The sequence below is a fragment of the Vanellus vanellus genome, assembly GCF_965231255.1.
Source record: "Vanellus vanellus genome assembly, chromosome: 7".
Taxonomy (NCBI): domain Eukaryota; kingdom Metazoa; phylum Chordata; class Aves; order Charadriiformes; family Charadriidae; genus Vanellus; species Vanellus vanellus.
This window is the reverse complement of record NC_138912.1, coordinates 14,616,535-14,638,814: the sequence shown is the minus strand read 5'-3', so window position 1 is coordinate 14,638,814 and position 22,280 is coordinate 14,616,535. Positions and strand designations below refer to the sequence as shown.

Below are 22,280 nucleotides of genomic sequence, written 5' to 3'. Positions count from 1 at the left end.
GCAACCCTATTCAGGCAAGTCAGATTTTAAAATCAAGCAGTCAGCTGTGCCTTTTCATATCCAGCTCCCCCCAAGTACAGTCAAAAAACCAAACCAGACATATGATATGCCACATGCATCTACACACCCAAGAAAGTCTGAGGTATTGGCTCAGCAGCAGATCCAATGCACACTGTCCAGTTGGATGAGACTTCTCAGCCACACAGCTAACAAGCTATCTAGACATACCTCCTTCCTTTCATTGAAGAAGCAATCCCTGCTGCAGGTGACATCCATAGCACCTTACATCACCTCTCGGATCAGGAGAGCAAGCTTAATTTATACAATCACAGCTATAGTTTCACAACACTTATCAAGCCAACATAACCATACAGTCAGATGAACTGCTACACATGTGCATATTTCAATAATCTTGTTTTCTTGAAAAGTATATCCCCCTGTTCTTAGAAGTCACAATCACATCTTCTAGGCTTGCTTGCCTACACTAAACAGATACCCAAACTCAAACAATAACTCATGAGTTTTAAAAGCTGATGCTCAGGAAACTTTTGCTAGTTTCATTACATGCCATTCATAGGTTAAGCTATAGCTGAAGAGACAAGAAGTCATAGTATTAAAGTAATTCCTGTGGTATCCCTAACCTAGGAGAGAGTGAGAGTATGTTTGGAGTCCTGTTCTTGGAACAACTAAAACATAATTTCCCTGCCAGAAGAGTTTAGACAAGTACCCAAAGCAAATAATGCCCTCTTCACCACCAATCAGTGACTTTTTCTTTCCTTAAAGAAAAGTCTGTATCTTTATTTTATACACGTATCTATAAAGAGCAAGATCATAGCATGGCGTTCAGGGCTTCAAATCTCCTTCCTTGTGGACATTAAGAACTCTAGCTGCTAAGCATCAGAATACAGTCTTAAGACCTGTAATCCAAGTTCAAGGATGTTTCCTTAGAAGAGTCCTTAGAAGAGTCATATTTCTGGACTCACTAATTAAATGCAAACCCTGACACTCACCATTTATATCTCCGCATACCATGTGGTTCAATACAATATGATGTGAACTGTGCAAGGCAGAGAGGCCACATTAAAAGAAAATACAAAGGAACTGTAATTTGGAATTCAGACACCACTTGCATTATTTAACAGCCCAATCCCCTCGGCTCCGTAAGCATTATCCAAGACAGGGATATCATGGATATGAATGTAAGTTGCCACGATAACCAGGCTTGCTCTGACAGCAGTAACACCCACTATTGACAACGAGGAGCCCTCAGGCTTGGAAGGGAAGATGCTTGTCCACTGGACTAGACACAGTTTAAGAAGTTAAGACATTTCCCCCGCTTCAATCATAATGATTGCTTTTAAGTGGGTCAGTTGAACATTTTGGCTTCTACTACTTTTGCAAGTGATACAGTCAGTACCAGGGAGACACGCATTTTGTTCACACTAGCCAGTGCATTTCCACACACTCTCTTTGGACATCACACTAAATCACTGGCCAGCAAGTGACTATCATTTTAAGCCAAACGAGCATTAGGCTTTCATGCAGTATAGAAAAGAAATAAAATACAATGAATGGTCATCATTGTGGATAACCTGACTCAGAACCCTGGATTTGAGTTCCAGATCAGGGTGCCCTGTTCCCCCAAGCTCTGGCATGCCCAGCACGCTCCAGAGCCAGCCAGCCACAAGAGCTCCGCATGCGGAGCCACCGCGGCATCAGCCTTCACTTGAATGGCTCCAAGTGCCAGCAGTTCCTCTGGATGAGGGCACACAAGTCACGAGTGGGCTGGAAACTAGTTCTGGACAACAGCTTTGGATTAATACACAAGGAGCACGGGGGGGTGGGGGGGGCGGGAGCTGCTGAAGACAGGCAGTTATTCAAACCAGCTGCTAACCCGTTCCAACCACTCACATGTACACAGTCTCATGTGTTTGTTCAGGCTGACTCAAAGCTACCAGACATCCGAGAGTTAAAGTACACAAAAGATATCTATACAAACACTTGCCAAAAATATCATTTTCCAAGTGGAAGCTGGTTATTCCAGGGATGGCAGAAGAAGGGATTTCATCTTGCTTATATATGACAGGCTCTGCCTCCTTGCCTCAAAATTCCCTAATTAATGCTTCTGCAAGGAGTTTTGAAACGGTGCACGGCCACGTATTTATCTACGCACATTCTCTCCCCTCCCTACTGAGCTCTGGGCCACGGGCTAAGCTGTCAAGCCAAGTTTCATCCCAAGCAATTTTTAAACACTCATCCTATAAATCCTCCGAAAACGGAGTTCGTAATGGAAATGCTGACAGCAACTTGAAGAGACAGCCGGGCAACTATATCAGTCTACTACACATCAGCTTCGTTAGCTGCAGATCCTTCTCTCCTTCACCTTCATTTTCCATTAGCGTACTTTGGCTAATTAATGCACAAAACCCATGAAACATTCTTACAGTAGAAGGCAACATTTGGCCCCCAGCCCAAATCAACATTGAGAAACTTCAACATCCTCAGCCAGACATAGTAACTGTACCAGATGGAGCTAACGTACAGCTACAAGTAGTGATGAGGAAACTGAAAGAAGAGGAACACATGCAAAAATCAGACCATTGGAAGAGGGAAAAGCAGCAAATGTGTCTTACCGCTTTCATTTTTCTCTATGACATCCACGACCTCTCCAGCCTGGAGGCTGATCTCAGAGTTCTCCTGCTTCTCATAGTTGGACACCACCACATATTGCTCCAGGATCATGGGTTCAGAACTAGCATCAGCACCTGGGGAAGGGAAAAAGCAAGCCGTAAGCCAGCTTCCAGCCATGGCTCCTCGAGAGCGACCTCCGTCCATCCGATTCACGACAGGCCAACTTGTCACCAGAGCCAAGCGAATCAGCAAACAACCTTGGCTCGCAGCATATCCCCAAATGGCTGGCCATATAGAAACAGACTCCTCTGGCCCACAACCCAGCAGCACAGAGGGACATTGGAGAGAAGAAGAAGAAAAAAGGGGAGGGGAAAAAAAAATACGAAGAGGAGCCAAAAACAGTGAGTTAGTTGCAAAGTTTCATGATGGATTCTGAAAATAAACCTCTTCCCAACATGGTTTCCACAATCCTTGCTCCCATTCAGAGAGAAAAATCCTGGGCAGAAGTAGCATAAATCCACAGCTGAGCCATCCCCCCAGTAAACCCAAAGAAAAAACAGCTCTCCCCTTGGCGGCTCAGCTCCTTCTCCACTCTAAAGGCTTGAGCTGAAAGTCAAGAGGGGGCTGTAGATGCCAATCATATTCGTCTGCACTGCAGCCCTTAAATAGAAACACATGAGCTGGATTGAAAGAGAGGGAGGTGGGGTGGAGGGAGAGAGGGGAGGGCGGGGAAGAGTGTTTACTTGAAACAGAAGAAGAAAAAAGTTATAGCGCCAGATCCTTGCTCAAACACGGCCACCCCCCGCCAGCTCCACAGTTCCGCATTCCCCGTGGCAGAGCAGCCCCGAGCGGGACCCGGGTGCCGCAGCCCCCGGCTGCCCCAGCAGGCACAGCATGCTCCGGGTTCCCTCTCTTCATCGCCCTTCGGCGCCTTTTGGAGCCAACCTCTGCAGTTGTTCGGTTTCTTTTCGTACTGAAGGCTTTCGGCTGTCAGAGACATTTATGAATGAGTGTAGGCTCTCACACAAACAAGGGCAAAAAAAGGCACAAAATAAGCGTTTTCTTCCCTTCCCCCCCCCCACCTGGAGTTGTTTCTCGATTTGTTTTGGTGGGTTTTGTTATTTCTGACTTTTCCACCCCCAAACCAAAATTGTGTGCTTTGAGGTGGAGCTGCGAGGCAGGCGCAGTGGACGCAGAGGGGGACCTCCTCACCCTGCCGCGCACTGTACCAGACACATCTCGTCCCTCTGGTGCAACATAAACACTGCAGCCGGGGCCTCCGCACCCCCAAGCCCAGGCGCAGACTGGCCATGTTCTGCCTGGAAACCACCTCAAAGAGTCACAAAAACATTTAGGGCATCAGGGTTTCTTAATCTGCCCTCACTTACACACGCTTCAGAGTGTCAAATCAGAGCAAAAAAGCACCTACAATTTCTGTCTAAGAGTCATCAGACACATGCCTTAATGCAAAATTATTTTACAGGTTTCCCAAATTACAGCAATGCGTATTAGGGCAGAGTGGTTTGGGCCAACAGCATTATTATACATTTTATACAGTAAGAAGTAGTTCTTGTCTGTAGACTAAGACACAGATGGAAAGGGGAGACGGCAGCAGATGTATGACTTGCTGCAAGTCTCATTTCACGTGATGGGGACAGAGCCAGGAGCAGGGTCCAGGTCTCCTGAATCTCTGATGACAAATTGGCTACAAGAGACGGGAAGGAAGCAGCACGGTCTGAAACTGTCCACCAGACAAGTCAGGGAATTGACAGCCAAGCACAGGATGCTTAGTGCTGTATTTCTAAAAGCAGCATGTTCGTATACATTCGGGCTGAAGATGCAAAGTGATTCTACAGACAAATAATTAGCATCCCTGCCAAGAGAGAGGTAAAGAGTGCATCAGCCATTAAAACAGCATCCTGTGAAATGAAAATCCTAGAACAAAAAGCAATTAATTCAACCGTTTCCTGAAAGGAAACACTATCACAATGCCTCCCTTTGGACCAGATTTAAGAAATCCAGAAAATTATAAGACTTCCTTGCTCCCTAAGCGTGCCTCTGACTCTCCTCAGGTTACATAGGTTAATTTTCTTTAAAGGAGTCATCTCCTCTAGAAGCTCGTGTTTAAGAGATTTAGTTTTTCTATGGATAGTTGAACCACAGCCAGTAGCAGGAATAGGGGGAGAAGACCATGAGCTGACAACACTGACATTTATAATAAAAATTTTCACCATCACTGTTCATTCCAAACAAGCATCGTGTTTCTGGTCACGATGAATCAACTTGACTTATGTGTTCTGGTTTAAACCAGTGCTAATTGGGTTATGTAGAGTGCAACAAGATGCCTTCCCCTATTTCATGCTGCTTCCCACACAGTCCCTTCTCCAATCCAGAATGGGGCAGCATTATCATCTTCCTTCAACTTACTTACGCAAGTAACACCTACAATGCCTACTTTGTTTTAGTCATCTTAAGGTAAATACCAATTCTCTAACCAGAAACAAAAGCCATGGACTTATGTTTACACAAGTGCATCAGCAGAGAATTCACTGTGTGGAAAGCCAAAAGGAGGGACCAAATAATGGCAAAGGGAGCAGGGGACATGCAGGAAGCTACTTGCTAAACAGACACCCCAAAGGTCTTCTTTCATCTAATTTCCTACACAATTTTTTTGGGAGTAGAGCAAGGAAAAAACCCCAAAACACAGTATTGGCTTGGTGGCAGGAGCAGCGCTCATGTATTCCACATGTCCCTGGTGGGAATAAGGAGAGGACCAGGCTGGAGCACAGGCTGGCAAACACCCTGCCGTCAGTCACCGAGGCCAAGCCAGGGACCATGTGCCAAGGGAGCAACCTTGCCAGGAAACCCAGAGAAGCAGCACTTCAAATCCACCTCTGCAACTCTGGCTCCAAAAAAAGTCTGGCAAGGTAGGATATATCTGCACTCGCATACCTGAAACCCAGCAGGACTCTACAATGCTGTTTACTCTGTCCTGCCTTGGATAAGGTACTTGCTGCAGGAGGATTTCTTTGTCGCTACAGTGGCTGGTGCAACATACATACAATTAAGAGACTGTTTTAACAGAAGCTTGTGTAAGTGTTACAGGGTTGCTATTAAGATAATAATAATGATAAAAAAAGAGTGATAAATTCCATGGTCTAGGAAGTAACTAAGGTCAAACTTGTTCGTTTCCAGCTACAGCAGATCAAGCCTAGAGGATATCCCCCTTTGGAAGGAAGGGTGGGGTCCCTGTGGCTCCTGAGTGATGCTTGCCCAGGATTAGGCACTGCACAGTGGGGAAGACTTCAGAAACAGTAAAGGAAGAAAGAAAGGAGGAAGGAGAGGAGGAAAGACAACAGAGAAATAGCTCCTCCCAGTAATCAAAAGTGTTAAACATTTTCTGGGTAGCCTGCTTTAGGTGGTTACTACATTCCCTTCAGGCACAGTCAGTAGGGTAAAAAAAAATAAAAACAACTTTAACCCTCCTCAGCCTTCCATTCCCCACAAGCATCTTTAGATGAATTACTCCTCAGTGACACTCAGGATGCCCACAACATTGCTGGTATTTTATGTCAGACTGTAAGTTTTACCCCCAAAGGGTATTCAAAAGAACAAGACAAGCAACACCACAGAGAGCACGGCACCAATTACACCCACCGCCATGGGCACTTCCGCATCCCTGCTAATTAGTTCAGGTCTAGTTTGTAACACCGAACACAGCATCTCATTGAAGATTAACAGCCTGCTCAGTGTGAAGCACGCCAGAGAAGAGGGATGCAGAGTAACAAGAGTTCCCCAGCAAGCTCACATGCACACTGCAATACCCCCCTGACATTACAGCCCCACGTTTTTAAAAGCCTCTTCAGCCCAGGCAGGAGAAACGAGAGCAGAGTTTAGGATAAGGCTGATGTGCCAGATGAAGTTCCCCCTGCTTTCCCCCCCAAAAAAGCAGAATCGGTGTTATGGTTTAGCTCCGACTTGCAAGCCCTCCCCAGAGCAGAGCACACGATAGATCGCTGGCTGAAATAAGAGTTTGCTTGCCTCTCCGTTTATTTCTGCCTCGAGTCCGTTTCCTGGTTAAAGTCTTGAGGATACCCCTCCTCCTCTCCATAGGGCTCCACTTTACAATCCTCCCGCTCCTCACCTCAGCGATTCCCTTCCTGGGGTTGGGCAGAAATGTCATCGGAGCTTGTCCGTGCCCCTCACAGCTGGCACTACTAAGTGACACAGTTGAACCTTGTCCCCCTCGCCAGGCAGCGAGGAGGGAACATCATTCCTCCCGCTGTACTCAAAGACCAGCAACTACTGTGAAAGCCTCCTAAATAAGAGCGCCGAACACCCGTTCCAAGCAACGTCTTCCTCCTCCTCCTCCTGTGTTGCAACAGCTAAGACCTATGATGGTTTTGCAATAGCCAAAAATGAAAACCACCAACTGGACTCCAAAAATAAAATCATCTGGATATGGAAATCTGAGACTCCTGATCTTTGCCAGAGTACTCTGTTGTTATCAGGCTATAAACATGTCTGCTCTTTTAATCCATACAGCGCACAGGCTTTTATATTACCCTTTTATGATTATCAATCAAGTGTTTACAGATTCAGACTAAATGAATTAGTACTGGGCTGGTCAGTGGAAGCTTTGCACAAGCAGCCAAAACCACAGAAACGGTCAGTGAATGCCATAAGGATGATTCACAGCTGAACAACCAACTGGCAGGTAGTCCAGCTCTTCCGACCTGGGCACAACTGCTGAGGACACGTGCAGGGTCTGCACCCAGGGGCGTCTGGCAGAAAGCATCCCTGAGCATCACGGCTTTCCATATGATAAAGTCAGAGCTTCACAGTTTTCTGCGCTCAGGGAGGAGTAACTGCGGTAGCTTGGATCTAAAGCTGTGGTTTCTTGTTAAAGCCAATTCTTCAAGGGTAAGCCTTTATGTATCTCTGGAAAACTCCTTTTGGGGAAGGAAAAAAAAAAAAAAAAAAAACCGAACACCCAGAATAGCAGCAAGCCTACTCAAAAATCCTCAAATCTGTCTGTCCCCTCACAACAGCCATATGCCCGGCTCTAAACAACGGGATTTTCATCCCCTAAAAACTTTACCTCTTTTCTTTCTTATCAGAAGGACTGAGTCACTATGATAAACAAACATGTTAAAACTGCTTGTCGTCTTTGAGCCTTTCACCAGTGATCCACCCCCAAGTATTTTAAGATAGAGAGCTTAGGTCTGCCTAAAAGTTGGGTTAAGTGTCTAATTCACACGAGATAAAAAACAGACTTTACCACATAAATCACATGAGATTACACAAGACTTCACGATCTCACAGGGGTCTCAAAAAAGTAGTTCCTGAAATAACTAGTTCCTAGAGTAAGCAGTGGGATGAGGCTGATGAAGCCTCCTACAAGTCTCCTTGGGGACAATACGGATTCAGATCAAAACCATGTTTCTAAGCCTAGGCTCTCTCTTCTATTCAGTGGGGTTGGGTTTTTTTTAATTTTTGTTTGTTCTTTTGTTTTCTGTTCTTAGTGTGCCCTAAACAAACAATGAAGCCTTTGACTCATCTACTGGATACTCCTGCTTTCCAGCCTGTCATTCTTCAGCACCCTTCCCACTTACCAAAATTCAGGCTATACCTGCACATGAGTTATTCTTGGAAGTAAAACACCACTCAGAGCTTGTGACAACAGGAAAGGGGATTTATCTCCATCCCTTCTGCTAGACAGGAGTTCCCCCAGCCCTAGCAGTGGTTTGACTTCAGAGATCAACAGCTCTTGCTGCAGCAGTCCCGAGCCACAGAGCTTTAGGGACAGAAACAGAAGTTCATCACAACCCACAGTAACTAAAGGAATTCAGTGCAAGTCCAGTCTCCAGGACTTGGCAATAAAACAGTACTGACGAAAACCTCTTTGCCTCACTACAGATGAAAATAAATATTTGGATAAGTCTATCAAATGGGTTATTAATGCACTATCATTTCTGTAGTCCTCTCCTGAGCTTGGCCAGGTAGCTCTTTCACAAAGAGCTGTTGTGTTTTCAGAAAACAGTTTCAGAAGCAGGTGACACCCTGCTATTAGGCAGAGATAGGATTTAAAACAGGAAAGGAAAGGTTTGGATCTCACCATTAAAGTAATTTAGAAGACTCGAAGCCTGAAAAGTTTGGCCTAAAACCGTGTCCAAATTCCAAAGAATGCCTGAGAATGAAACAAGGTTGAACACCATCCACCCAGTGATGGCCAGATCAGTGTGCAAACCCTCTCATCCCAGGTTAGCAGCTGTGATTAACGTACAACAAGTCTCTCCACAAGTGAGCATCCATACATACACCTTCTTCCTCAATTCCACAGCACTCACGTGCTCTGCAAGCCTTTCAGTACATGGGGCAATAACTTCCTTGCAGAGTAGCTAAAAAACTCTCATCTTTTTATTATCTTTCTGGCTATACATGCAGAAATCTGGTACAGATGGTAACTCCACGAGCTGCATTAACTCCCTCCTGGCGCCCTGGGTTGCTGCTACAAACAGCTACGGGGAGCCCAAGCCAAGAGCGTGCATTGCCACCAAGAAGGGAATACGACCAGCGATCACAGCAGCAGAAAGTTATCCTGGTGCCTGGATTCATTCCCCAGCATAAGGCACACGTAGTATTTTCTAGTGCTTTTAAGAACCAAGATCTGGATAAGCCTTCAAGAGTTTGGGACAAGTGGCAGCTTTAAGGTAGACTGTGGCTTCCAGCACTGGAGTACGTGTCTGACGCACAGCTATAACCAGCAGCAAAACACAGCCCCCGTGGGGAGCACGTCAGGAACGAGCTTGGCCCATGGTAAATGGCAGGCACTCTCTCAAGCAAGTGCTCCAGTTCAGTTCTTCCTTCTTCACAGTTCTCAGCAGCATTTCCAACAAAATCCTGACAAATGGAGAAATTCAGTGCTGACCTTTGCCAAGTGGAGCTTGTTAGTCTCAGGATTTTTATTTTTTATTTTTGATCTGCTAGGTTTTAAGACAGAGCCAAGAAAAATTAGAGGCAGGAAGGTGAAAGGAAAAAAAAAAAAGTTGAGTCTTCTTTCTACTCCTTGGAAAGTTGGCTCTCTGAACAGCAATTCCAACCAACTAGGTTACAGGTAGCAACAGTTAAGAATACTTAAGTATTTTGCCCACAAATCTGTTAAAACACTTGGAGATTTTCACACAGCTGCTAGACAGGGTCTTCCACCAGGCTGAAGTCACCTATATACTCTGGCATTTGCCCTAGTCCTGCTCAGCGGTGCAACACGTTCGCATTACTCCACATGGCACAAAGCAGACTAGCCAAAGAATTTAATGGCAGTTGAGGTGACCCAAACTAGTGTGCCACCACAGCATCTCTCAGGATCTGGCTGTATGGCACCCATCTTTTTCCAAAGTAGGAAATTAAACCACTTTCAATCCTTCGTTAGAGGCTCCACTTCATGGAGCAGGTTCACACCCTCAGCTGGAGCTCAGGCAGCATGGAATTGGCTTCTGTTCTAGTCTCCAAACCTCAGCCTAGGACACAGATACGTACTATGTGGGTAAAGATCATATTCAAATTCAAGTCTGCTTCATTAGCCTGCCACATTAGGATACAGTCCATGACAGGTCTGAACTGAAAAGTAGCTGTGTTGGAAACTGGGAATTCGTTTGGATGAGAAGTAAACAGAAAGGCCACGTGAACTGGAACAGCATTGGGAGCTAAGAACCTGCCAAATGCACCAGAAAACTCCTAAGCAGGACTATGTATTAACATTCACCTTCAAGCACCATGCAATGCAATTAATCATTTACATTTGCCCTATCATCATGCACAGATTTTTTTTTGAAGCCAAACTAGCAACATGCATTTAGCTAAAAGCAGTCAACAGAAGGGAAGAAATTTTTATCTTTTAAAGATTTCACTTCCTTGCCCTTCAACAAGGATGAAAACCTTGGCATTCAATTTGTCATTTTACATATAGCAACATGACACATTCCCAACGGATATAGAATCAGAGAAACTCAACCTCACCCCCCAGCTAGGTAATCTGTGGGCTTCTTGTCATTCTTCCCAAGCGACACCACCTCTTCTGTCTCCTCCTCAAAACATTTCTCTCCTGTTCAGTCTCGTTCTGTTTTTCTGCCTGAACTCCCTGGTGACCTATCAACCACCAGGCTCCTGTGACTGAATACTTTAGATATTTCTGCACTTTTATATCCAACTACCACCCCGAAACTACACCTACTCTGCTAAGATCAGGTAGAACCCTCCAGGGATAGATTCAATTTCTGTCAAGGACAGCATTTCTGAAATCACGGCAGTCTTGATTACTAAAAACCTTTGACAAGCAAGTACTCATCCATTCAGGATGGTGGGACTTTGTTCACATACTTTGAACAGGGCATGAACTTGAATATTTCCCAAAACAGGTACAGAAAGCAGCAGGAGTGTTTCCATCTTTCCTTGCCTTGAGACCTATGTGTGGCCTTAACCGCCCAGGTGACCAGGCCAGCATCCTGTACAGACACAGGGTCTATGGCTCATTATTATTTATGCTAAGTCTGAAGGAAGAAGGGACCTCTTCTCTAGTATTCCACATGAGGTGAAAAATGTTTGCAGACGAAATCCCTGGTTACTCAGAAGTCCTAATTCCTTATACTATAAAGCTTAGTTTTTGCCTTGTATTGGACTACTTCTCCCCAGACCCTGACACCTCATGTAGAAGTTGTTTCCCTGTTCCCTCCTCCTTCACAACTCCTCGTGACAAGGAATCTGATGCTCCCATAAAAATTTTTCATCTTCCTCAGAGTCCCATGTTTTCCATATAAGACCCTTTCTACTCACTGTGGAAAAGCAAAAGAGCATTTCAGAAGAACAAGGAGCACATAGTCATGTTTCTCTCCTTTATCTCGACCCACAAAATTACTCACTTTTGCTCCTCTTCATCTCTTCTCTATCCTACATGAGATAGTGAGAGAGCAGCTGCGTAGGTACTTAGCTGTGGTGGTAGGCTGGCCCACCAGAAGAGGGGAAGCTGCTTTGGATTGTGTCTTTGAGTTGGGCAAGGAACACACAACACAGCAAACTACTGTCCACTGCTAGCAGCAGCATCAAGGTGAGGCAGCAGTCAGAAGAACAAAGCTTTTCCTTATCAGAAATTGTGCATCATGAAAAACAAATACAGAAGTAGATGACAGATCCTGGATATCCACTGTCAGAGACTCAGATTCAAGACAACTCCAAAACCACACACAGTTCGAACTACAGACCTCTCTTTTTAATAGCATGCAGAACACCACGACACAAGACTTTACCTGGAGCGACACTCTTTTTTGGAGTCTCAGACAAACTGGACATCCAAACTTGAAATCCAAGAAGAGGGCAGCCATGAAAAGAGAAAGTAGTTAGAGAAACAAGAAAAAAGTCATATCAGAAAGTCTGAAAGTTAGTCAAGACAGCTTTGAAAGAAATGTTAATTTTTTTTTTTTCCTTTGGTGTTGGCATGATGGGGCCTCAGTTAAAAGTTAAGTCATAAGAACTACCCAGTTAATTTTTTATGTTTTAAGGGACTTTCAGAACTTCTGAAACTGATCTGTAGTGATCCAGTTTTGAGATCTCAGAATAAAATAGGCTCTGAGCTTATTCCTGATAGGACAGGGAATGCATACCAAGAGACAGTTTGACTCATTAAGCTTCAGACCTGCAAAAGTATTTAGCTTTGCAGCTGTTAATGATCCCCAAGAGACCAACAGGCAACTCAGATTGAGTTTAGCAAACACATGCAAGTTTCTACAAGCATTTACATTTTGTTACCCTGGAATAGCATTAAGGAAAATAACAACAGACAAATAATACTCCATGGAAAAGAGTACAAAGCTCCAAAAAAGGCATATTCAAAGTATAACTAGAAATACCATTTCTTAGCTAATGAACATGAGGCAGGAACCTGGTTAAGGCAAAAGCTAATAGAATTGCTACCAACAAGGTTAAAAGATTTCCCTCCCCCTCCATGAAATGAGGTGTAAATACTTGGCTTGGGATTCTGGGAATAATCTTCAAATATTAAGTGGTGGGGTTTTTTTGTTTGAATACACTGGAAGCATGTTTTAAGAGTTAGTAGGTTTGCCCCCATTTCAAAATAAGAACCAGCAAACGCTCCCCTTCTGTGGGATGAGGGAGATGGGGACAGCTGTTACTCTTGCGTTGCCTGGGAGAAGAGATGAGTAGAGGTGTTTATATGATAGGCTAAGAAATTCCTAAACTCTGACAAACAATTCCAAAATGCAATTTAAAAAACTCATTTGCAATGGGGAACCCAGTTCTGGACCCATCAGTTTAACAGCACAGAAGATCACTCTTCAATCACTTGGAGAGAAGTGCAAGCTACACTGGTGGCCTGGTCTATTCGACTTCATATTCTGCAGGTCAAAAGACAGTAACAAGACAGCCAAAAATCGGTAATAGATTCCTAGTATGTATGTAACAGAGAAATTGCTAGCGTGATACAAAGCATAAACAGCTTTCAAACCTTCCCACTGGAAACCAGAAGTCCACGAATCACACTGCTGCATTTCCTCCATGCTAAGGGAATGGTGAGGTTTTGAAATCTTTTAAGTCAGGCATACAATTTTCATTGTGTTAGAACATAATCAGAATTCAGATGGCTTCAGTGTTTTGTTTACTTTTCAGTAAGTTCTCAATAGTGGCAGTCTGGAGAAAAACCTGAAGTCTTCCAACCATCTAACTCCCAAACCCATGCACGGCACTGTACTGTCACAATACAGTACAAAATACACTGTGGTAAGTTACAGTAATTTACTTTGGATTACCATTTAAGAAAAAAAAAAAAAAAAAAAAAAAAGGCTCCGCATTGGTAGAGTACAACAGGAAAGGAAATCATCTGGCAGAGTAACTTGTGCTCTAGCTTATGGAGGGAATATACAGCATGTTTCTATTACTGACTCGGGGCATGCACAGAAAGGGTGTGAAGGAGTTGTTGTCAGCAACTTGTCTATTAGCTTTTGACTAGACTTCCACTGCCTTCAGGAACAGGATTGTGAACTTCAGTCAGCTGTCAGATCTTTTTCCAGACAGAAGAACCTGAATATAGCAGTGATAAATAAAGCGGAAGATTTATTGCAGGAACAACTAGGAAGATTTCAAACAGTTTGTCCCAATCCAAGCTGGCAGCAAAAGGCTGAAACAGGCACTAATTAAGAGATAGAGGGAATAAACTGCACTTAATGCAAGCTTAGAGCTACCCTGGATCCGCCTGCTCAAGACGAGGAGGAGTTTAAACCTAGATCTGCAGCAGCCGTATCTACAAATGCTCCACAAGATCTCAAGGAACCAAACTCACCATAAAAACCAATCCTCTTAGCTACTATCAGGGTTTTTTTTACATTTCTTTTTAAACAAATTATTTTTTCCTCTTTGTCAAAACCATTGGTCTAAGCCAGACTAAAAGGGCGATCTAAGTATTAACTGGTAAGCAATCCCACAGGTCCCCAACATGGGGCTCCCCGGCCCAAGCACTCCTCGGCTGCCCCAGCCTGACAGCAGCAAGATGTGGATGAGGTTGCTTCTGAAGCAGAAGACAGCTAGCATATTTCAGCTGCTCCTGCACATCTGCTTAGCATTAAACTTCCTTCTTGGGGATTTTTTTTTTTTTTATTCCAAGACGTTTAAGCTCTAATTGCTACCAGCTTTTAAGAGTTCTCCCTACAAATAATAAAAATATCAGACATTAGTGATGGATTCCACTTCACAGAGAGCTCAAACGAAGAGCCGCGGAGGGAGCCAGGTTACGGGGAGGAGGTCAAAGGCCCCAGAAGCATGCTGTGCCCGAGCCAACAAAACACAAGCTTTGCGTGGCCCCGGGTTTCCCCTTTAGGACAGAGTTTTACTGGAATTCTGCATGGGGCTTGGAGCCGGTTTCCAATGGGATTGGTAACAGTAAATGAACAAACTCTCGCTTCCTGCCTCCCCTCTCCCCCGTCACTGCACAGCCGAGCGCTGGCTGGTCTCAGATGGCTTGGAGGTCAGGGGAAATCTCAGTATTTGGAAGGGAAGTTAAAGGCGCCTGCTCACAGCAAGCCACTCCTAAGGCAACGGCATCCCAATTCTGCTCCTAACATCGACCCCCACAGCCCTTGCTGCCGGCTTCAGCTGGATCCAGAACAAACCCCTCCGATCAGAATTATTTTTAAAAGCTCAAGAGAAACACGGGTCCATAAATTACAGCTAAGCCACAGGGGCGAGGCGGTTGTGAAAAGCACTGAGGAGGTTCCCCGTTGGAGCCGCACTGCACAGAAATAGCAGTGGAGCAGGCGTGTCGCTGGAAGCAGCTGCTAAACCCCATCCCATCTGAGCTGCCACCACAGAGGTGGGCAACCCCCAGCTGGGTCAGCTGGGCTCCTCAGGTGGGGAAGGAAGGGAAGGAGTTGGGGGGGGGCAAAGTCTTCAAAGACATAATTAAGCTGCTGTGGTGGTGGTGAACTAAACACATGAAACAGATGATTTTATTTAGATTTCACCAGAAGCTTTTCTGCTGCCAGTGAGACTGGTTTGTTTGCTGCTCCTCCCACCACTGGCAAGAGAACAGGCGCCAGACTGCTGGGGACCAACGCTTTACGCTTGCGATACAGCCCCACTCGTCTCATTTTAGCAGCAGACTATTTGTCTTGCGCGCAGTTAGAGCAGGGCAAGCTTCAAGGAAAACCTACAAAAGCTAGAGTCGCTCTAGAGTCAAATGCGCAAGTTCAATGCTACCAAAGTCCAGGGGATGCCACAGTCACGGTTTGCATTAGTACTGCGCATCCAGCTGAGTCCTGGTCCAGCAGGTGCAGAGAAACTCCTTCACAGGCATTTTAGCAGTGGCTACTGGTGCAGGTTCTTCATCGGTAATGCTGCTTAAAATGTTCTGTTCGACGTTGAGTCTGGCATCCGTTATTTAATACTGCTGTAAAGGCCTGAAGGAACACCCGCCTAAAGATTCACAGGGTTGCATATCGCTGCAGCTATCGGGGACCTTTATAACAAGCTTTCTTTATACCAGTGTCTGTATAGCTGCGCAGCCTGTTAGGCTACATATTGCCCAACAATATTCCTGCAGTAATCCCTGGGAACTGGATCTACTGGTCGTGCATCTCGGCACGGCTGTAGTTTGGGCCATGCAGCTCTTGACCCAAATGATTTCTTCGCAGAGCTGAGAAGTTAGCATGGGCCAAAGCCAAGTCCCAACAAGCGCTCTGGATGTAGCTACCTTGCTTTGGAGGATAAAAAGAGTTTAATTATAGAGGCATGACCTGTTCTATAGAAGTCCTAGGTCCATTTAATTACTAAAACTCTTGTTCTCATGAAGCCCTACGTTAAACATCACCTGGGAATACTGAACTCTCCCTGCAGCTGTTAAGGTGCACCTTAAAATACTGAGAAAGGGATTATAAGAACAAGTGGCCACAACAAAGAAACACTAACATCTGAAAGAGTGCCCCTTTCCAACAGTGATCAATTCTGTAGGCCATTATCCTCTCCATGATGAGGTACTACTGGCTCAGTTACTCAAGGACCACAGTGGTGAGTGCAGCTGAACACTTTGCAGATTCATTTTCCAGATATACACCCTTCCTGTCTTAATTGGAAGGGTGAAAACAGACTAAGCAGTACGATCTTAGAGTAAACTGAAACTACACTGGCTTCCTGGGAAGTCAACAATCAGTGCTCCACTCCACTTCAGAGAACTTCACTGGTGGTCCAGTAACTGGCGGTGTTTCCTCAGACTGGAGCTGAGGGAAGTAAATGCTTCTTCTACTTACCAATGTTCAAATAAAAGGCATTAAGGGAAGAACAGGGGTGTTCTCATCCCAACAGTGGTATCTGATCAGTCAGCAAGAAGTGGGCTGAACAGGCTGTTCCTCAGAAGTGTCCATTTCTTAGAAGCGACCTAGAGCCTTGTTCACTGTAATGTTTGTCACATATGGCAGAATACAAAACAGAAATTAAGCCTTTATTTCAATCTAGATTTTGAAGGTCAAGTCTGCCAAGGAGTCAGTATAAGTGAAGCGCCATGCTGTCCTGGGCACTCAGGTGGGACACTTTACTGCCCAGAGCAGGTAAGGAACCCCAGGGGGCCAGACTCCGTCTACTCAATCCCTTTTCTGGCTACTCCAGAGCTTCTTGCTGGGATTTTGCCTCCACTTCTCCCCTCATTGCTTCCTTTCTGCCCTCTTCAGACAAGCTGAGGAACAACCTCCTCCTGAGGCTGGCCATGCGGACAACCAAGAGCAGGAAGCTCAATGAGGAACCCCAAAACTGTGGGGCTTCTTTCGGCTCCCATCTGTAGATGTAGTACCATGCTCTGTAGTTGCCCATACCTTTGTGAGCTATCTCCAAACCCTTGTCCTCCTCCTGCCATCTCCCCCACCCCTTGTAAACCTGTCTCCACGTTTTTCTGCTCTAGCCCCTTCCCCTTCAGCTGGGGCTTGACACTTTGGTTCAATGGGAAAGCAGTAAGATGTAGTAATACAAGACTAGAGGAGAAAATAGAGAAATAGGGGTGTTGCTAACCTCCCCCAGGAATGGAAGTAGTTACTTTTAACAGAGAATTACTCTGATACGGAATCTATGTGTAGCTCTACAATATGGCTGTAAAACAGCTTGGAAAGAGGAAAAAAGCCAATGAGCCTTGATCTGAATTGGAACCATTTTTGCACATTCCTAGCTCACACAATTGACTCATTCAATTAGGCAAAGAACAACAGATAGCCAGAGAAATGGGAGGATGGTACAGAAAGGTTGCAAATGTTTTGATCTATTTCAAGCGCTACTGCTCAAGGCACCCTGTTGAACTGCACCATTGATATTTCTCCTTCCAGGCTCCAGAGGGACCTGAACAAAAACAACATTTGTGCCCAGTGCCTGACCCAGGGTGGGCCTGGTCAGACATTACACTTACTAGATACCACAACGACAGATTTATTTGCTACTGTGATTGCTGGGCAAACACCAGCCACCCCTGTCCCTCACTAGAGCAGCTGAAATAAGCTTCCCTTGCTCTTAGGTCTATGGGATGCTGATGCATTATGTTTAAAGCAAGTGTTTTAAGGTAGTCCTTAAAGGAATACAGAGATACATTCAATTTTATTTTTTCCCCACTGGGAGTCTGCATTTTAAAGTAAACCTCATCTCTGCAGAAACATCTCCTCTTCTATATACTTGAATCAGAACATCACCTCCACTCCCCATGCCATCTGTTCAGGAGGCAGCATCTTCAAGAGCTACATCTCGAAAAAAGTTGACTCGTAGATTATCAAACATGCAAATCCAGCTAAAGTGCATGAGTAAGAGGATTGGCAGCAGATATTAAGTAAGGCCTTTAATTTTAGTCCTATTCACTGAGTTTAGCCCATCATGAACAGCCTGTGCAGTGCTGGTACTGGGGAAGAGGTGCTGCATTTGTGCAGGGGGTGGGTGCAGATGTGCTGAGCCACAGTGACGAGCCCAGTGAGGACCTTCCTCTCCCTGGCAGAAGTGGCGGCTCCAGGAGCGGCTGGGGCTCCTCGCCTCCCCGGCACCACGCTGCAGACCAATCTCAGACCACTTCCACTTGCCACGTAAGCAGAGCTGCCTGGCGTACGCTAGACCCACACACACTGCTTGGAAAATGTTCACATCTGGCTTTCACGTGACTTGAGCGTGCCTCAGAAATTCATCATCTGGATAACTCACTCCTGCAGGGGAGAAATCCACAACAAGAGAGCTCTTTCCCTGAGTCGAAATGGAGCAGCGGGGCGAGAGGATCGTGTGCTCAAACTGCACAGCAACACGCTCACCAGCTGCATTTCCATAGCCTCATACAGTCCTTCGCCCTTTCTAAAAGTACAACCCTAAAGAAAACTTAGTTTCAATTTTCTACTCTGTTTACTTCTGCAAAAACCCATCCTAATCCCATTTGCAGACCCAGAAGTATCCAGGATTGTTTAATTTTTGTTCTGGCAGCCATAGCTCACATTAACTCTTTCCACATGGCAAGCAAGGACTGCTTCCCACATGACCACAGTGGTACAGCCCCTGCACATACAGTTTTGTAGCGGTTCCCAGTTTTGCTGGGAAGCGCCTACAATATCTGAACACTAATCCACATCTACAGCTGTACAAACTGAGAGCATCACCCCTCTGAGGAAAAAAAACCCCAAAACCAGCCTCCAACACTGCCAAGGAAGAGGGCAGAGAAGCCCCAGCTGTTGCACTTGGTAAGTCACAGGTACATATGTGCACTGGGATTCATGCATGGCTAAAAAAAAAAAAAAAAAAAAGCAAGAGTCAAGTCCCAACTGTGAAGAAGTCATGCTGCCAAGCACAGAAAGCATACTGCAGCATCAGCATGTCCAGGCAGCCTGTTTTAACTGGCAGCAGACTGAGCCAGCCAACTGATGCATACGTTGTAGCTCCGGCTGAACACCTATAAGTAATGCCTCCAGCCATCTCTGGTTATAGGAGCCACTCCATCCAGAGCAGACTGGTGAGGATCCTGCTTGTCACACAGCCCAGGCACAGTCCAGCCAGAATGTGACAGGAATAAAACCATGCACACAGCTGGAGGCACATAGGGAATGCTATTTTAGGGGTGAGTGCTCTCAATAGCCTAAGGACACCCACTATGCCATCCAGGTTTCCTTCTCATAAGAGAGTTTCCAGTTTCAGCCAGAGACTGAGACTAAGTTATCTAAAACACTCAGGTAAGAGGTCTGCTCCTCTCAGCCAGACAGACCTGTCTGTGCCATGTACAGATTCCTGCAAAGGCTGAGGATCGTCACCCTCCACTCCAGCTCCCAAGTGCATTTCTCACCTGCCTTATCTAAAAATCAAAATCTTGCCAAAATCAAAATCTGATACCACCCGGTTGTCTGTGTGCAAGAGAGGAAAAACCCACGCAGGCAGTGTTAATACCATCTGCCACTGACAGACTGAGGAGGAAGGCAGAACAGGAGCAGACGGAGAATAGAGAACTCCTTAAAACCACGAGAAATGCCATTACACCCCCTAAGGTACCAAGTGCTTTCTCCGTGCTCAGCCGAGAGCTCTCCGAGGCATTCGCGAGGGTGCATGCTGTTCTGCCATGGCTGTGCTCAAGACACACCTCATACTTGTCGTCCTTCCCTGCCCGCCCAGCCTCCCTGCCCTCTCTCCCCAACATGCAGCATCGATGCTGAACTGGGAACTGCAAAGAGCACAAACACATTCTTTTCCCTAATCCTGTCCCCACACTTCAGTTTAAAAGCCAAGGAGCAAAACAAAAAAACCTCACACAACACACAAACAACTCTTGCTCTCTTACCCTGTCTTCCTCCCACCCCAGCACATGGGCCACCCAGAAGACAATGATCCTATACATCTAACGGGCCACATGTCTTGTCAGCAGAAAACTGAAGCGGTGCAGAATAAAGTCTCCTATCTGCTCTCCTCCTCAGTAGCCTCAGGCAGAAGTCCAAAGCATTTCAGTTTAAACAGCGACTGTAAAAATATGGTGTACAAGGAGAAGTGCGAGATCAGTTTCCTGCTGCCAGAATACCACAGGCTGGATTTGGAGTGCGGGATTGGAGTGGACAGATTCTCATCTTGACTGAAGATGCAGAATTGGGGGACGGACAGACACACACACACACACACAGCAAGGAGATGAAGTCTGCCTGACTTAGCTGAAGCTTTCTCAAATCCCGCTTTGTGCCAGAACACCAGAGCACAGAGAAATAGTCCGGCTTTGGAAAAGACACAGAGTAGATGTTCCTTCAATTATATGAAGAACTTGTTAAAAAGAGACTTACAGGCTTATATAAAAAAATTAGGAAAGAAAATGAGCTGTTTTGGAAATTACTGCATCAGGCAAAGCCAACAAACTGAACAGAAGTTAGAGTCTAGCAAATTCACTAGTTGAGGAAGAATAATTCTCCATCATGAGAAGAGGAAGCTCTGTCATCAAGGACTGAGCTGAGGAAGCGCACTAAGATCATTAACTACTACCTCCTTCCAGAACCAGGCCCAAAGATGTACATCCCCAGTAATTATATGTTAAGCTTTGTTTGGTCCTCGGTTGCTATGCTTCTACCTACTCTATCTTTCTTTATTACTAAATCCTTTATCCGCCTGTTGTGGTTTTTTTTTTTTTTTTTTTTTTTTTTTTTTTAAAGAAAGAGAAAGCTATGTGAGAACCAAAATGTTCTGCCAGAATCTGCTGTTTTTAAATTCCATGCAGTAATTAGTACATACAGCCAAGAAAGTTAATCGTATGATGGGAGAACGAATCCCAATTTCTGATCAAGAGCAATCCTGTCAGTACATGTTTGTGAAGTTACAAAATAGCAGCTGGCAAACTACCTAGTCCAGCCAACCTCATCAACAGGCCAAACGGCACCAAGGAGCCAGTCTGCCATCACCATTTCTGCACTAATTGCAGAAACAACGCAAGGAACACGGCACACGTGTGTGATTCATCAGGACACAAACACAAGCACGTGCCTCAGTCTGCAGGGATCATGTCGAACCACAGATTTCTTACAATAATTAAGACACCAAGCCCAAGATACATGGTTTAAGATGCTCCTGGGACACTGCCACGGGCTTGGACAAACTTAGGTCCCCATTCACCACCTTAAAAAAAAGAAAATATTAACCTTCCAAGCAGAAGCTTTCCTTTCAGATGGAGTATAGGCAGACAGACTTCAGAGACAAAGACCACAAGAGCAGAATGACTCAAACTAATGTTGGAGTTAAAACACACATTCTAGCTCTGCTGCTATCACCTGGACTCAGATTAATTAAGCAATAACGAACTGTCTGCATCATTACTCACGCACTCAATGCGGGTAGCCACAAGACATCTGCTTCAGTCACCACCCTGACAGAAGATGCATTGCCTCATGCTGGGATTCACCATGTTAGTTAATTAGATTTTTCAACATCTTTAGTAACATGCTCTCAGATTTGGTCCCTTTGAGAACCCATTTAAAAGGTTCAGGCTTCCTCTGGCTGAGAGGGGAAAAAATTGAGACAGATTTAACAGTCAACTGAGTAAGTTAAGGCATGCCCACAGTATGCTAGCAGTTCCGTCCACAGCTCCTCTAATACTAAAAGGGCATCCACCGCTTCAGATGACATCCCATCAACACTGCAACAACCTTACGGCGAAGGAAAGGCAGCATCGTGCCTCTCTTGGAAAGGTCCTTCCTCCTCCCTTCACTGCAGCCATCTCCCACAAATAGCATAAAATCAAAGAACGGTTTAGGTTGGAAAGGACCTTAAAGATCATCTAGTTCCAAACCCCCCACCATGGGCGGGGACACCTCCCACTAGACCAGGTTCCTCAAAGCCCCATCCAGCCTGGCCTTGAACATTGTCACAGATGGGACCTCCACAGCTTCCCTGGGCAACCTGTGCCAGTGTCTCACAACCCTCATAGTGAAAAATCTCTTCCTAATATCTAATATAAATCTACCCTCTTCCAGTTTGAAGCCATTACCCCTCATCCTATCACTCCAGTTCTTATGAAAAGTCCCTCTCCAGCTTTCTTGTAGGCACCTTTCAGATACTAGAAAGCTGCTATAAGGTATCCCCAAACTCTTCTCTTCTCCAGGCTGAGAAGTATTTGTGAGATATTTCTGAGA

The 22,280-nt window shown here is 45.3% G+C and overlaps 1 protein-coding gene across 1 annotated transcript in view; it reads right to left on the bottom strand.

Moving 5' to 3' along the window:
- The window catches only part of SH3PXD2A (SH3 and PX domains 2A), a 66,661-nt gene extending 63,674 nt beyond the window's left edge, over nucleotides 1-2,987 (bottom strand). The window contains exon 1 of the mRNA XM_082486143.1: nucleotides 2,634-2,987. Within this exon, the coding sequence (XP_082342269.1) occupies nucleotides 2,634-2,835 (202 nt within the window). The 5' untranslated portion in view covers nucleotides 2,836-2,987. The remainder of the gene's footprint in view (nucleotides 1-2,633) is intronic.
- Between the last annotated feature and the right edge of the window lie 19,293 nt (nucleotides 2,988-22,280).